Source organism: Oratosquilla oratoria, chromosome 44 (genome assembly GCF_046742065.1).
Source record: "Oratosquilla oratoria isolate Oo_2021 chromosome 44, ASM4674206v1, whole genome shotgun sequence".
In the NCBI taxonomy this organism is placed as follows: domain Eukaryota; kingdom Metazoa; phylum Arthropoda; class Malacostraca; order Stomatopoda; family Squillidae; genus Oratosquilla; species Oratosquilla oratoria.
Genome location: NC_134820.1, coordinates 6,027,349 through 6,042,348, shown reverse-complemented (window position 1 = coordinate 6,042,348; position 15,000 = coordinate 6,027,349). Strand labels below are relative to the sequence as shown.

The window sequence follows — 15,000 nt, the reverse complement described above, 5'->3', positions numbered from 1 at the left end:
TTATCTTAGAAAAAAATCATTAAATACAAAAATGACATCAGTCGTTGAAGTAGCAATCTTAGCAAAATCCACGCAATCAAAACCTTGACAAACGATTACTAAGCGAGAAGCTTGATTTTTTTATCTTAGAAAAAAATAATTAAATACAAAAATGACATCAGTCGTTGAAGTAGCAATCTTAGCAAAATCCACGCAATCAAAACCTTGACAAACGATTACTAAGCGAGAAGCTTGGTTTTTTTTTATATCTTAGAAAAAATTCATTAAATACAAAAATGACATCAGTCGTTGAAATAGCAATCTTGGCAAAACCCACATATCAACCAGAAATGAGACATGAAGATTACAGATCAGTTGTTCTGTAATATTAGCAAGAGAAAAAGTCCTTCACGTTCAGGTCAATAGAATATAGTATCTGTAAAATAGACCATAATATTTCTTTGTCGCGGCTCGTGCCGCTTAAATTCTTCTTATCGGCTTAAGAAACCTGCACAGCGAAGCTATAGCGATAATCCCATACCACACTCCTGGTCATATGGCCATTTCCCGAAGGTTGAGTGTGGTTTGAATTTTCCGCCAAAATCATCGGAAATTTAAAATTCCCGGCTCTGTGCAGGCATGCGCATTGTCGACCCCACCTCCCCCTCCCTATCCCCTCCCTTCTTACCCGGCTAGCTCGAGCCGGGCGTCGCGTCACTTCAATGAGAAATGAAGGCTTCGCCTGTGGGAGGAGGGAGGGACCCTAAATCTGTGCAGGTTTCTTAAGCCGATAAGAAGAATTTAAGCGGCACGAGCCGCGACAAAGAAATATTATCGGTTGAAAGAAACCTGCACAGCGAAGCTATGCATGAGACGAGGACAGGTGGGAGGAGAGGTGAAGCCTGAATCAAACCGTTATTACGTGTGTCTTTCCTATGGGAGACTTATTCATTTTATCACTCAGTAGAGGGGAGACAGAAACGTCTAGTACCCACGCCGAAGAATGTGACATGCACAACATTGCACTGTTCACACAATGCGTAAATTATACGAAATTTGTATCCTGTTCAACGGTTCCTGGCCCCTCCCCACTCCTCGGTCGCCCTTTGCCCCCTCCACTTTTTTGAGATGAGAGGGGTGGAGCCGTTTCCATGGCGACACATGGGACAGGGGCGACCGAGTGGTAGAGACACCGTGTCCCCAAGGGAGTCGTCAATGTCCAGTCCCTAGGTCCCGCACCCGCTCCACAGAGTGGGTACGGAGAATCTCGAGCGATGCCACAAAGTCCCTGATGCTGTGGGCGTGCGGGGCATGGCCCGGGTCGGCTCTCTCCCAAAAAACGGAAGGGCAGGTGCGCCCGGGACCTCGGGGTTAGGGGAATCCTAAATTTCGAGTTGTAGAAGATATGATCCTCAGAAATCTCTTCCGTGTGGTCCACGTAGTCTTCGAACGCACGGACCGGGCGCAGTGGATGTGGGCGTCCTCCCTCCCGGAAGGACTGTATTCTGAGAGGGCCGATCATGTCGTCCGCTCGGCCGTTCCTGGCCAGGAATGTTGGTGATGGAGAGAGGGTTAGGGCCGAGCTGTCCTCCTCCAGTTTGGAGACGGACGGGTGGCGGGTGATTGCCGCCAGCTGTGAAGCCCTGTAGTCCGTAGTCAAGGCGAGCAGAAAGGCGACGCGTCGAGGGAAGTGTTCTTCCTCCATAATGGCCCTTTCGAACGCCAGGTACTGCAGAACACGATGCAAGGACCAGGCCAGGACCGGTTGATGTCTCGGCTCTCTCGAGGCGCTGATCCCCTTCATTAGGAGGGTTCACGCCCTCTGTGGCACTCGGATGTTCATGCCAAAGCGTAGCGGATCAGTGAGGGCTGTATAATGAGGCAAGATAGTCGCCGGTGCCCTGTTGGTGGAGGTAGCCAGCCAAGTCAGGAAGTCCGGGACCATGCTGGCGGAGTTGGTCACCATCGCGCGTCTCCGAAGGCAGTTCCGGAATCTCCGTCAGCAGGACCCACACTGCCGCACTGAGGACGGAAGGTGAGCTCTGAGCATCTTGTCTGCTGCCTCTGTAGAGAAGAGTTGGCTGAGAGCTCCCCGTAGAAACTCCAATTATCAAGTTGGAGTGACGCTTGGAGAGGCGCGGTAAGGCTGTTGGCTAGGCAGGCTGACCCCAGTAGAAGGGGAGAAGGGTCCCATCTCATTAGCTCCCCGAACCACGGCTGGGTTGGCCAGTAGGGAGCTATCAGGAGGACCTGACCCTTGAAGGATCTGAGGGTCTGCATCACCTTCAGGAGGACTAGTGTCGCTGGAGGAGGAAAATGAATACGTACCTCCAGCTGTTCCAGTCCTCCGTGAAGGCGTCTGGGCCTCATGTGCGTGTCCTTTGGATGCAGGTGAGGTAAAGGGGGAGCTGGGTCGTGTTTGGGGAGGCAAACAGGTCCACCTCTGGGGTGCCGTAGCGGAGGGAGAACGACTCGAACACTTGTGGGCGTAGTTGCTACACTACGTAGATATCTTGAAACCTGGATAGAGCGACCGGCGTAGGGCCCCCGACCGAAGCCAGGGACGCAACAACCTGTGGAGTGCTGAGGGTATCGGCCCGGGCAGGTCACGCGGGAGAAGCAGTATGCTCCTGTCGACCTCCCGTACCAGCCGTCGGCGCCCCAAGCGGCTCAGTGGAAGGGCCGGGGTCGCGAAGTTGAGGCACCCCCCCCCCCCCGCCACCGAAGGAGGGAGGACGTGTGAGAGAAGCACGCTCTTTTGGCGCAGGGGAGCACCCGAAGGACGCTGACTGTGTCCCACTCAATCCCGAGCCAATAAAGTCTCTGTGTGGGAGCAAGGGCAGACCCGTCCCAGTCCACCCCGAACTCCACGTCCGCCAACACACTCAGAGCCACTGAGATGTCGGCCGATGCACCCTCCCCGGTGGGCAAATGCATCAACTAGCCGTCTAGGAACATGAGTGTGGAGACGCTTGCTTCCGTCCAACGTACGCCTACCACACTCACTAGTTTCGTGAAGATCCTCGGGGTAAGCGAGAAACCGAAAGGGAGTATGCGAGGCCAAGTTCGTTTCCGAGCGACCTCGTCCGTGGGCGTTAGTCAAGAGGCTTCGTCCTGGGTGAAGACGTTCCCTGAGCGTCTCCCACGAAGACGGGCCTGTACCCTCGGTATGTATCCAACTCACCCCAAGTCTTCCCGCGGGAAGTTCTCGAAGCCCGTGGCGAGCGTCTTCATCCAATAGTGTGCTATGGCAATTTGTGACGTCTCATCACCCACAAGCGGACTTCTATATGTTTAATACCTAGTGACATCATGTGATTATACTGTGACGTCACCGGATTGATCATGGCGCCATAGGATCGTCTCGTGACGTCACAGGGACACAAATTGACGTCATAGGACTACATGGTGACGTCAATTTATCACAATGACGTCATCTTATCATACCGTGACATCACTGAGTCACAGTGAGCGTTGAAATAAATTTTGACATGGTAAAATTCTGGACCATCATGACTGTAGATTAAATTAAGTTGAATAGGAAAAGTCATGTTCATTTCGACCTAAGTCACAGTGAGCGTCGAAATTAATTTTAACATGGTAAAATTCTCGACCATCATGACTGTAGATTAAATTAAGTTGAATAGGAAAAGTCATGTCATTTCGACCTGTGTTTTTTTTTTTTTTCAAGGTCAAGGCATTTTATTTATGTAATACCTAGCACTTTGCGCCAACTTAAACTGTACTATTTAAAACTGATTTTCCTCTTCTCATTACACTAAATGATTGTAGTTTCTTTGAACTAATTTATACTCATTTTAACTAACACTAGACTCCCTAAGTCTAAAGTTCTTTTGTGTTTTACTTGGGGGTGGAACATCAGGTAAGTCATCTTTAAACTCAAGCCAAGTGAAGTTGATAAGAGGTTGGCTGTGGCTCATGAGAAGGGCTGGGTGGTGTTTTTTTTTTTTTTTTTTTTTTTTTTTTTTTAAGAAACCTGGAAGGAGGGTGGTGCCGTGAGGCGTTAGAAGACCATTGAAGCTCGGAGGTATGGGGCTGCCGAGGCCTAATGATCCTCGGGGAGCCACCCTCCGTATCATAAGACACGTCCCCTTGTCCTCCAAGAGGCCCGGGTTCTTACCACGGACGACTTGAGGACGTATGGGGAACGGAGTACGAGTGGAAAAGGTCAAAGTCTACGCCTAGGGCCTGACAAAGAAAGTTATAAGGCGTTAAAGGACCATTATTGGTCGAAGGTATGGGGCTGCCGAGGCCTGATGACCCTCGGGGCGTCACCCTCCGTATCATAGGACACGTCCCCTTGTCCTCCGAGAGGCCCGGATTCTTACCACGTACGACTCGAAGACGTATGGGGAACGGATTACGAGTGGAAAAGGTCAAAGTCTACGCCTAGGGCCTCACAAAGGGAGCCATTAAGGCGTTAGAGGACCATTATTGGTCGGATGTATGGGGCTGCCGAGAGGCCTGATGACCCTCGGGGGCACCCCCTCCGTACCATAGGACACGTCCCCCTCTCTTCCGAGAGGCCCGGGTTCTTACCGCGGACGACCCGAAGACGTATGGGGAACGGATTACGATCGTATAAGGTCAAAGTCTACGCCTAGGGCCTGACGAAGCAAGCTATGAGGCTGTTAGAGGACCATTGATGACCGGAGGTTTGGGGCTGCCGAGAGGCCTGATGACCCTGGGGGGCGCCACACTCCGTACCATAAGACACGTCCCCCTGTCTTCAAAGAGGCCCGGGTTCTTACCACGGACGGCCTGGAGACGGTGACGTATTGCGATCGTATATGGTCAAAGTCTACGCCTAGGGCCTGATACAAACCGTGAGGCAATAGAGGACCGATGATGGTCAGAGGTATGGCGCTGCCGAGAGGCCTGATGACCCTGGGGGGCGCCACACTCCGTACCATAAGACACGTCCCCTGTCCTCCGAGAGGACCCGGGTTGTTTACCAGGGACGGCTCGAAGACGGGGACGGATTGTGCTCGTATAAAATCAAAGTCGAAGAATGAGACAAACCAGCAGCCAAGCGGAAAGCGATAAAACTAACAGACGATTAACCAGCAGGAAACGGGACCGCCTGCTCCCATGTGGGCAGCGAGTTAACCACTCGGTCCCGTTTCCGCGATCTAAGTGACGCGACGCCCGGGCCCCGGCTCGAGCTAGCCGGGTAAGAAGGGAGGGGATAGGGAGGGGGAGGTGGGGTCGACAATGCGCATGCCTGCACAGAGCCGGGAATTTTAAATTTCCGATGATTTTGGCGGAAAATTCAAACCACACTCAACCTTCGGGAAATGGCCATATGACCAGGAGTGTGGTATGGGATTATCGCTATAGCTTCGCTGTGCAGGTTTCTTTCAGCCGATAAGGATGGAATTTCCACCACCTTCTTATCTTATATCCCTCCTTTCATATTTCTCTTCTCTATCACAGGGGTTCTCATTAGGGGTGAAATTCACCCCCAGGGGGGATTTTTGGGTTTTCTGGGGGTGAATTGTGACCACAGTAAGTTTACGGGATGAGGAAAGCAATTATAGGTTTTGGCCTATCTGGCCTGTCGCCTTGGCTGGAATTATACCTAATCCATGTAAAATTGTAAACCGGAATGTATATATACTAATTTGGAAAAAATAAAAGGATCTTTAGTAATATTTGCATATTATTCAGAATGCACCTTATGAAACAATCTTGGAAAGGAGGGGGAACGACATTCTGGCAAATGGTGAAAGGGGTGCATGGGCCAAGCAAGGCTGAGAACCCCTGCTCTATCATTTTGTTCATTTCTCTCACACTACATTCCCTCCTCTTCCCTTCCTCCCCATCTACTCTCCTGTGTCGTGTATAAGCATATCAAATTCTTCCAACGGTATTCTTTAAATCTTCATCCACTTTCTCCTTTCCGGGTTTTCATTTGCTTGCCCAATCCACTCTTTTGGTTAACCTTCTCTTCACGACACCTTAGAAAGGACCTGTGCATTCCTCAATATATATATATATATATATATATATATATATATATATATATATATATATATATATACATATATATATATATATATATATATACATATATATATATATATATATATATATATATATATATATATATATATTTGGTTTGACGTGCTGTCCACGCTCTTAATGCCACGCACAGTTGGCAAAAAGTCCGTTTTCGCCACTTCTACCGTTTTCTATAGTAATGGCTGGTCTTCACAACTCATTTCCAATATACCAATAAATACTTTCGTCTTCTTTATCTTTTTTTATCATCCCATACCTCTCTCGCCTTTATTCTATGGTCGGAGGATAATTTTCACTCAAAAGAGAATACCGATTACTTTTGACTTATGTTATTTCTACTTTGAACTGCCCTCCTTAGATAGATTCTTTATCACTTCTGATTCCATCTATTCGGTGAGATATTGTCCTCAAAGACTGAAGAGCTCGCTATCGCTGACAAATTACTTTTAGATTCCATATCTTTTCAGAGTTCTCGCTACTTTTACTGCTTCTAGTATTCTCTGTTCCATTTCATTTTCCATAACCCCACCCACTGGTATATGTACTCCTATACATGAGGAAACTAACCTTCTTTAACTTGTCTACCTTCACATTAACTTTCAGTAACCATCCCCACCCCCTCTTCCTCCCGTTCTAATCATTTCACTTCTGTTGATATCCAACTTCAGTTTTTTAATTTTCACTCGTGTATCTAAAAAAAAAAAAAAAAAAAGTGAGATTCTTTAGTTCTTTCCTCTCTCTCCCGACACTATCCACCCTCAATTTCTTTCTTTTCTCTCGTACATCTAAAAAAAAAAAAAAGAAAAAAGAAGTGAGATTTATTAGTTGTTTCCTCTCTCTCCCGACAGTATCTACCTTCAGTTTCTTTCTTTTCTAAAAAAATAAAAAAAAAATAAAAATAAAAAAAATAAAAAAATAAATAAATAAATAAATAAATAAATTAATAATAATAATAATAATAATAATAATAATAATAATAATAATAATAATAATAATAATAATAATAATAATAATAATAATAATAATAATAATAATAATAATAATAATAATAATAATAATAATAATAATAATAATAATAATAATAATAATAATAATAATAATAATAATAATAATAATAATAATAATAATAATAATAATAATAATAATAATAATAATAATAATAATAATAATAATAATAATAATAATAATAATAATAATAATGAGATTCTTTATTTTTTTTCTCTGTCTCCCGACAGAATCACGCTTCGTGTCATGAGTAAGAACGCCGATAGAAATCACTCTTTGTACACTTTCAACCCACTATCGGCGAAATATCATCAGAAGTACAGGAGATCCGTATATTTCGGTTACTATCTATAGTCCTCTTCATTCTGCTGAAGAGGACTACAGATAGTAGTCGAAACATACGGCTACTATCTGTAGTCCTCATTTTGCTGAAGAGGACTACAGATAGTAGTCGAAATATACGGATCTCCTGTACTGATATTTATCCGACAGTGGGTTGAAAGTGTACATTTACAAATGTGTTACAACATTACAGTTTCCCAAATCACTTTTTGTTGCTTGATAGCTCACCTGTTCCGATGATGTACTTGTTATCAGGCTTAACGCCAGGCACAGGAGGTTCCCTGAGTCTAAAAAGGAGCCAGAACCAGTAGCCAACCTTCTGTTCTTTCAGTCCGTTGATGGTGTGGATGTAGTACCCGTTGGCCCATCGTGACGCCGAGAATCTGTGGAGACAGAACGCAGATTTGAAGCGGAGAATATTCATAAAAATCGGTTGGAGTCCTCGTATGCTAACCCCATTTCTGGACGTCAGCTCACTTTAACAAGGGTGATACAGGCAAGGTCATCATATTAAGACAGCAGGTTAGGAGTCGCAGTAATGGATTTAAACTGGACAAATATAGATTTAAGAAGGAAATAGGCAAATACTGGTTTACCAACAGTGTGGTTAACGAATGGAATAGACTTAGGTACCCTGTAGTGAGCGCTGAAACTATCAGTTGTTTTAAGAAAAGATTAGATAGATTTATGGATAGAAATGACAAGTGGTTGGAGGCATGAGACTACCTAGTGTAGGCCTTATGGTCTCTTGTAGTCTCCTCCAATCTTATGTTCTTATGTTGATTGCCTAAGCAAGACAAACACCTAAGCAAGATGCTGTAATGACTGTCGTCTATTTCATATTGTTTATTTGTTTGTTGTTATTTGTCTGTTTGTTTATTACTATTTGCTTGATATTCATTTATTACCGTATATACTCGTCTATAGGTCGATCTCGTGTATAGGTCGACCCCCCATTTTTGGCCAAAAAATCTGGAATTTCCCATATACCTCATGTATAGGTCGAGTGGTTTGTTTTTGTTTTTGGTGCTGTGAGCATTTCACTGCCTTAATGCTTTGAAGTAGTATGGCTTGCCTGGTATAGCAATTGATTATTATGGTTTTTTCACTTCATTAATTCTGATGTATTCTGGTTTATGTTTTTTCAAGTTCACTGATTTTAATATTTAATAAGTTTCACTGAAATTGCCATTTCAGCGGAGTGAAAAACTTGAACAGATTGCCAAGTACGGTAGATTACCAAGTACGGTATTCGGAATAAACTGGCTAGGCGTGTTTCGTTAGAAAAAAAATTAACCAACACTCAGAGTTAGTCTTGTAATCTCAACTGTGCGGATGATCAGGCTAATGATAATGTGGAGGAGAAAGATGATGTTGATGTTCCTATGGCTGATGAGGTTGATTCGTATGACGATACTCGACACAGAAGTGAGTGGGAGGAGCTGTTTGGTGGTGAAGATGACGACATCAAGGAAAACGATTTTGGTGGATTTCAGTTAAAATATTTAGGATTATACCATGTGTCACTGTAACAGTAACAAGTTGGCAATACTGAACAGTTTGTTTTCGTGATGGTGAGATCCATGCATTGTTTTGGTAATGGTAACAATAACATATACCATGTAGAAAGCTAAATTTGGGTAAATTTTTAGTTTCGACCAAGGGCGCAACATAGCAATAAAAATTGATTATTAATTTTGTAGATTATAATGTATCAACGTAATATGCAATTTTGTGATCGGAAATAAAAAAAAAAAAACAAGAAAGATGCTAAAACATTTCGTAAGTAATGAAGTCGTGTCGGACGAATAGTACGTCATATTTGTTATGATACATGCCGACGACGAAGAAATGAGAAGTTGGCGGGCTTTTCAACCACTTAGCTTGCTGGCTATACAAAGTTCTTGCAGCTTGAAGGAATGCATGTATCTCCGCTCCATAACATTCCTTCAAGAAAATGTACCTGGCGAGGTACTGTCGGAAGCACCGAGGCCGTCAATTGACAGACAAGATGGCGTTCCGATCCTATGCTTGTGGCAAGGTATTTTTCATTTTCACTTCCGCCCACAAAATTGCATATTACGTTGATACATTTTAATTTATAAATTTAATGATTAATTTTCTATTGCTATATTGCGCCCATGGTCGAAACTAAACTATAAATAAATAAATAAATAAATAAATAAATTTGAGAATATCACAGCATTTCATTATTTTTTTAAACAATTATGGGTACTGTAATAGTATACATGATATAATAAGCTCGCCTGTGTTAAGAAATTTAACAAACAGGTAAAACCACAGTATGGGGTTACCGTATCTAGAAGGAATTTTATATGTTTTAGTACGTACCGTGTATTTTATGTACCCATTGTTTACTGGTAGTATTTAGTAGGTAAATATTTTGATTTCTGAACCTAAAGAAAAGGTAAGAGTTCTTCCTAGCCTTTCTTGTCATGTCTGGATTTCAACCTAACAAGATTATTACTTGTGTATACAGTAGGTAGACCTCTAGGTTTTGGCCTAAAAAAAAATCCTTAAGATTTCGACCTATAGACGAGTATATACGGTATTAGTTATATGTTAATCTATTATTATTCACTATTTACCTGTTTGCTTACTATTTAACTATACCTATGCATTTATCTATTCATTTTATTTATTATTATCTATATTATTATATTTTTTATTTGTTCATTTATTTATTTATTTGTCATTATTATATATATTTTTTTCGCATCCGACCTAGTTATGGACCAAAAGGTCTCATGTCGGCATGCTCCGCCTTTGTAATCCTTTGTACATCTATGCTACTTGGGTGATTCACCATAGTCTTTGGATCACATGCTGGACTCGTGATGGACAGTTATTTCCTTTCCGGAAGAGAGCTCAGTGTTCGTATATGACCGATCTATGGGTAATGCTGTGACCTTACACGCACACACACACCCAACTCCCCGCCCACGAGAGTTGGAGTAACAAACCGCACTGAAGCGATACAGACATTAATTCAGCCCTCTGTGGGATTCGAACCCGGACCTCTGTAGTAGCAGCCGGGAACTCTACCAACTGCACCACGAGTTGTGTATGATGTGTGTGTGTATGTATTTACCTAGTTGTATTTTACGGGAAGGGGAGCTATGTTCGTGGTGTCCCGTCTTCATATATCATTTTATCTAAACTGTTTTTAAATTCATGAATTGTTTTTGCACACAAAAGTGTGTGTGTGTGTGTGTGTGTGTGTGTGTATTCACCTTGGTCTTTGGATCACGTGTTGGACTCGTGATCGACAGCTATTTCCCTCCTGGAAGAGAGCTCAGAGCTCGTATGACCGATCTATGGGTAATGCTATGACCTTTCACACACACACACACCCAACTCCCCGCCCACGAGAGTCAGAGTAACGACCCGAAGCACAGCGATACCGAAATAATTTCGGCCCTGGGCAGGATTCGAACTGGGTACTGCGAGCACCATCGTACTTCCCAGTCCAGCGCTCTACCAACCGTGCCACTGTGTGTGTGTGTGTGTGTGTGTGTGTGTGTTCGCATATATGACACTTAGGGAAATAAAGAGATTCTGGAGGTGAACCTCCGAGTCTTACTCGTAATGTTCGTCCTCCTCCGCTGCAATCTTCATGACCGTGAGGAAGGTCGTGTTGGCGGGCACCATTATCGTCTTGTTGTAGCTCATCGACGCGTTCGTCCCGATCCACAGGATGTAGACGACCTTTACCTGAAGGAGAGAGGAAAAAAAAGTGGACATTATGCGTCGCGTCCACCTGAGACTCGGGGGTGGGGGAAGAGAGTTTTGTTTATTAAAATCAAGAATGATTTCTCCATGTCTTCTCGTTTTCTACGTGAGGGGACGGAGGGAGGGGGGTCGCCGAATTAATGAAGCGGCCTTGCTGTGGATGTGCTGTGTCTTGCGACACTGCTTCTGACCCAGGGCAGTGGACCAGATGCAGGGATGACCCGTCATCCAGTAGGTGCTAAGATAAGAGGGAGGGTAGAGGGTGGAGGGGAGTAGAGTGTGATAGGGATGGAATGGGTGTGAGTGGTTTCTATGCTTTTGGTTTTTGGATACCTCCAGTGTTAGGCAGATGAAAGCCTTTGGTATATGTATGTATGTATGTATGTATGTATGTATGTATGTATGTATGTATGTATGTAAGAATGATATCTGTTCTTTAATGTGGGTAAACTGGCTGTTTACATAAGACTTCCTATTTTTTTTATTTCTACTTTGTCTCCACTTTCCGTTCACATTAATGATAATGTAACAGGGGTAGTGGGCGCTTTCAACTCTTTTCCTCACTATATTAAGGACTTTTATGCCACTTCTACGGACCAGAGGCACGTAGCACTTTTTTACGATTGGAAAATAATCTCCACCCAAACAAGAATGCTGATCACTTTCAACTGTTGCTGTCCCCCATTTTCGCAACTCTCAATGAATATCTCCTTTTCCCTATCTGTGACTCCATTTCTTGGTCCTAGGGAAAAATCCCCTAAGGAAGATATCCTCTGTAGGAAAAAATCCCCAGCGTAAAAAATCCCTTAAAGAAAAATATCTGTGACTTCATTTCTTGGTCCTAGAGAAAATTCCCCTAAGAAAGATATCCTTTGTAGGAAAAAATCCCCAGCGTAAAAATTCTCCTAAAGAAAAATATCTGTGACTCCATTTCTTGATCCTAGGGAAAAATCCCCTAAGGAAGATATCCACTGTAGGAAAAAATCCCCAGCGTAAAAATTCTCCTAAGAAAAATATCACTTAATGAAATAATTCCATTTGTTGCGTTGCCGTTCATCGATAGGTGTATGCGGGAAAAATGTCATAGATGGTGTAATTTTTATAATACACATACAGCTGTGGATCAGCTAACACTGGCTGTGGAGACAATTTTTTCAGATTAGGTATTGATAGTTAATATCTAGTTGCCTAAGAAGGAAATAGGCAAGAATTGGTTCACTAATAGGGTGGTCAACGAATGGAATAGACTTGGTAAACTTGTAGTGAGCTCTGAAACTATCGGTTGTTTTAAAAAACAACTAGACAACTTTATGGATGGGGATGACAGGTGTTAATGGACATGGAACTGCCTAGTATAGGCCTTATGGTTTCTTGCGGTCTCCTTCATTCTTATGTTCTTATGTACTCGTACATCATACCTAGTCTGAACATTCACTCAGCTTGCGATTGCGGCTTGCGTCTTGGGTTAAGCGGACTTACCATTTCCACGGTTGGTGAGGTGATGTTCTCAAGGGCGTGAGGCGGGGATGTAGGTACTGGGGGTGGCATCGAAGTATCCTCCTCGATCAAATCCGCTGCAGGAGGAGGCACGGGTGTTATAGCATCGGAGAAAGTGAAAGGGGCAAGAGACGGGGGTTATATTATTATGGACCGATCTCAGGCCCCGAGGAAAAAGGGAAGAGGTTTGTAGATACAGTACAGGACAGACACTTTGAGGAATAGTGTCGGATAAAGTGAAAGGGGTAAGAGCTTCCTAGGCCAAGGGAAGGGGCTTATATTACTATGGACCGATCTCAGGCCCTGAGGAAAAAGGGAAGAGGTTTGTAGGTACAGTACAGAACAGACACTTTGAGGAATCAGGAGCAATATGAGGGCTTGCTTGCCGACGCTGAGGGAGTACCGACTCCTTGAGTTTACACATTTTGAACAAGGACAGAGAAGGTAATGTACACTCCAATGGATAAAACTTTATTCTTTGAGGATAGAGACGGGTCTGCGATCTCGGAATGAGATCCGTCGTCAGAAGCGGGTCCAAGAACATAGTCCTTATTCCTAGAAAGGGCATCTATTTTTCCTTAGGACAAAGGAGTGGGTAAGCCAGTTAGTGGGATACAAGTACTAATTTCAACAATCCAAATTAAGGTCCTGTGCACAAATAAGTGCTGTACTCCAAATACCGACCGGTTCTATCGTGCCAGCTCTGAGTGTTGCACTTCTAACAGGTAGAAACGCTGATTCTGGGAAAATGACATCGCCTTTTAGAAAGAACGAGCACCAAAAGGAGGTGCCTCCTATTAGCGTGACGTCCGTCAAACCATTGTTTTTGTATTTGACTTCATCACACTAAGTGACCGCAGCCTCGCTGTCCGGAAATTTCAGACTGTCATGGTACACGGAGCCTCATCCGCTACGAAATTCCATAATTAATTGTACTTCGACTCTTACCTGGATTGTCAATGATGTCATCTATGGTTCCAGTGGGAGGGCTGTTGTCTACGGGGCACTCTCTGTCCATGACGTCGAGATAGGACCGGCCACCCAGCACTGGAAGCACAGCGTTCGTGTCGAAGAGGTCCCCGAAGGACCCGTCCTCGAGCTGGTGGGACATGACATACTGTTCCCCTCGGGTGTAATTCCAGGACCCGCTGAGGTCACTTGTGATCATGGCCTGCCGGTCCAGACGAAGTGTCAGTATGAAACAGGTAGAGGTGGAGGAGGGAGTGGAGGTGGAAGCGAAGCAGGAGGTGGGTGTAGATGTGGAGGTGGTGGATATGGTGGAAGTGGCGGAGTTGGTGGAAGAGGTGGAGGTAGTGGCGGTGGTGGTAGAGGTAATATCAATATCAGTTATTAACAACAACAACTTCAACAACTGGTACTACTGTTGCCTTCAGCCCGGAAACGCGCGGCTCCTCACTGGCTGGAAATGGTCCTCAGGCTCAATCATGGATCTCCTTGGAAAGGGTATGGACTGCTGTCTGTATTGTATTAATGGATGCCTGTGTGAGTGAGCGAATGTGTGTGTGTGTGTGTGTGTGTGTGTGTTTTAGGTATGACTGTATGCTTATGTGTATGCTTGATTGTACGTGTATGCATGTGGTTGTGTTTGCTTGTATGTTGTGTGTGTGGTCTGTTTGTTTTGTATGTCTGCATGTGTGGTTCACCTTGGTCTTTGGATCACGTGTTGGACTCGTGATCGACAGCTATTTCCTTCCCGGAAGAGAGCTCAGAGCTCGTATGACCGATCTATGGGTAATGCTATGACTTTACAAGCACACACACACCCAACTCCCCGCCAACGAGAGTTGGAGTAACGACTCGAAGCGCAGCGATACTGAAATAATTTCAGCCCTGGGCAGGATTCGAACCGGGTACCGCCGGTACCGCCATACTGACAGTCTGGGACTCTACCAACCGCGCCACCGAGAATGCTTGTGTGTCTGTTTGTGCGTGTGTGTCTGCATAAGCATGATTGTGTGTCTATGGACGTTTACCCATACGAAGGTGTGATTAGTGCATTGCACTATACATTGCTACTATATCATGGAGAGAAGAATGCCACCAGTATTCTCATGCGTGTTGTAAAAGACGACTAAAGTGTGAATTGTCTGGGGATTAACTTCTCTCTATTAGTCCCACAGAGAGGTAAGGCATGGTTATTACTAGGCCATTCAATTTACAAGAGGAGAAGGCCAATAGCATATGCATCTATAAATATATGCATCTCAGGGGATTGATGTTCATTATATTTCTCCGTAGACTGAAGTAGAGGCCATTTACATGGTCTAACAGTTTGACAAACCCGGTTTATCAAACAAGTGTTTGAATTGATGTTTGACCGTGTGAATAGGGTATTTGGTTGTCAAACACGTTCGACAA

At 44.1% G+C, this 15,000-nt stretch overlaps 1 protein-coding gene across 1 annotated transcript in view; it reads right to left on the bottom strand.

Moving 5' to 3' along the window:
- Positions 1-15,000, bottom strand: part of LOC143022262 (uncharacterized protein CG3556) — a 407,255-nt gene that overhangs the window by 1,109 nt on the left and 391,146 nt on the right. The window contains exons 9-12 of the mRNA XM_076180402.1: positions 13,570-13,792; positions 12,604-12,698; positions 10,976-11,106; positions 7,600-7,754 (exon numbers count right to left, since the gene is read on the bottom strand). Of these exons, the coding sequence (XP_076036517.1) occupies positions 7,600-7,754; positions 10,976-11,106; positions 12,604-12,698; positions 13,570-13,792 (604 nt within the window). The remainder of the gene's footprint in view (positions 1-7,599; positions 7,755-10,975; positions 11,107-12,603; positions 12,699-13,569; positions 13,793-15,000) is intronic.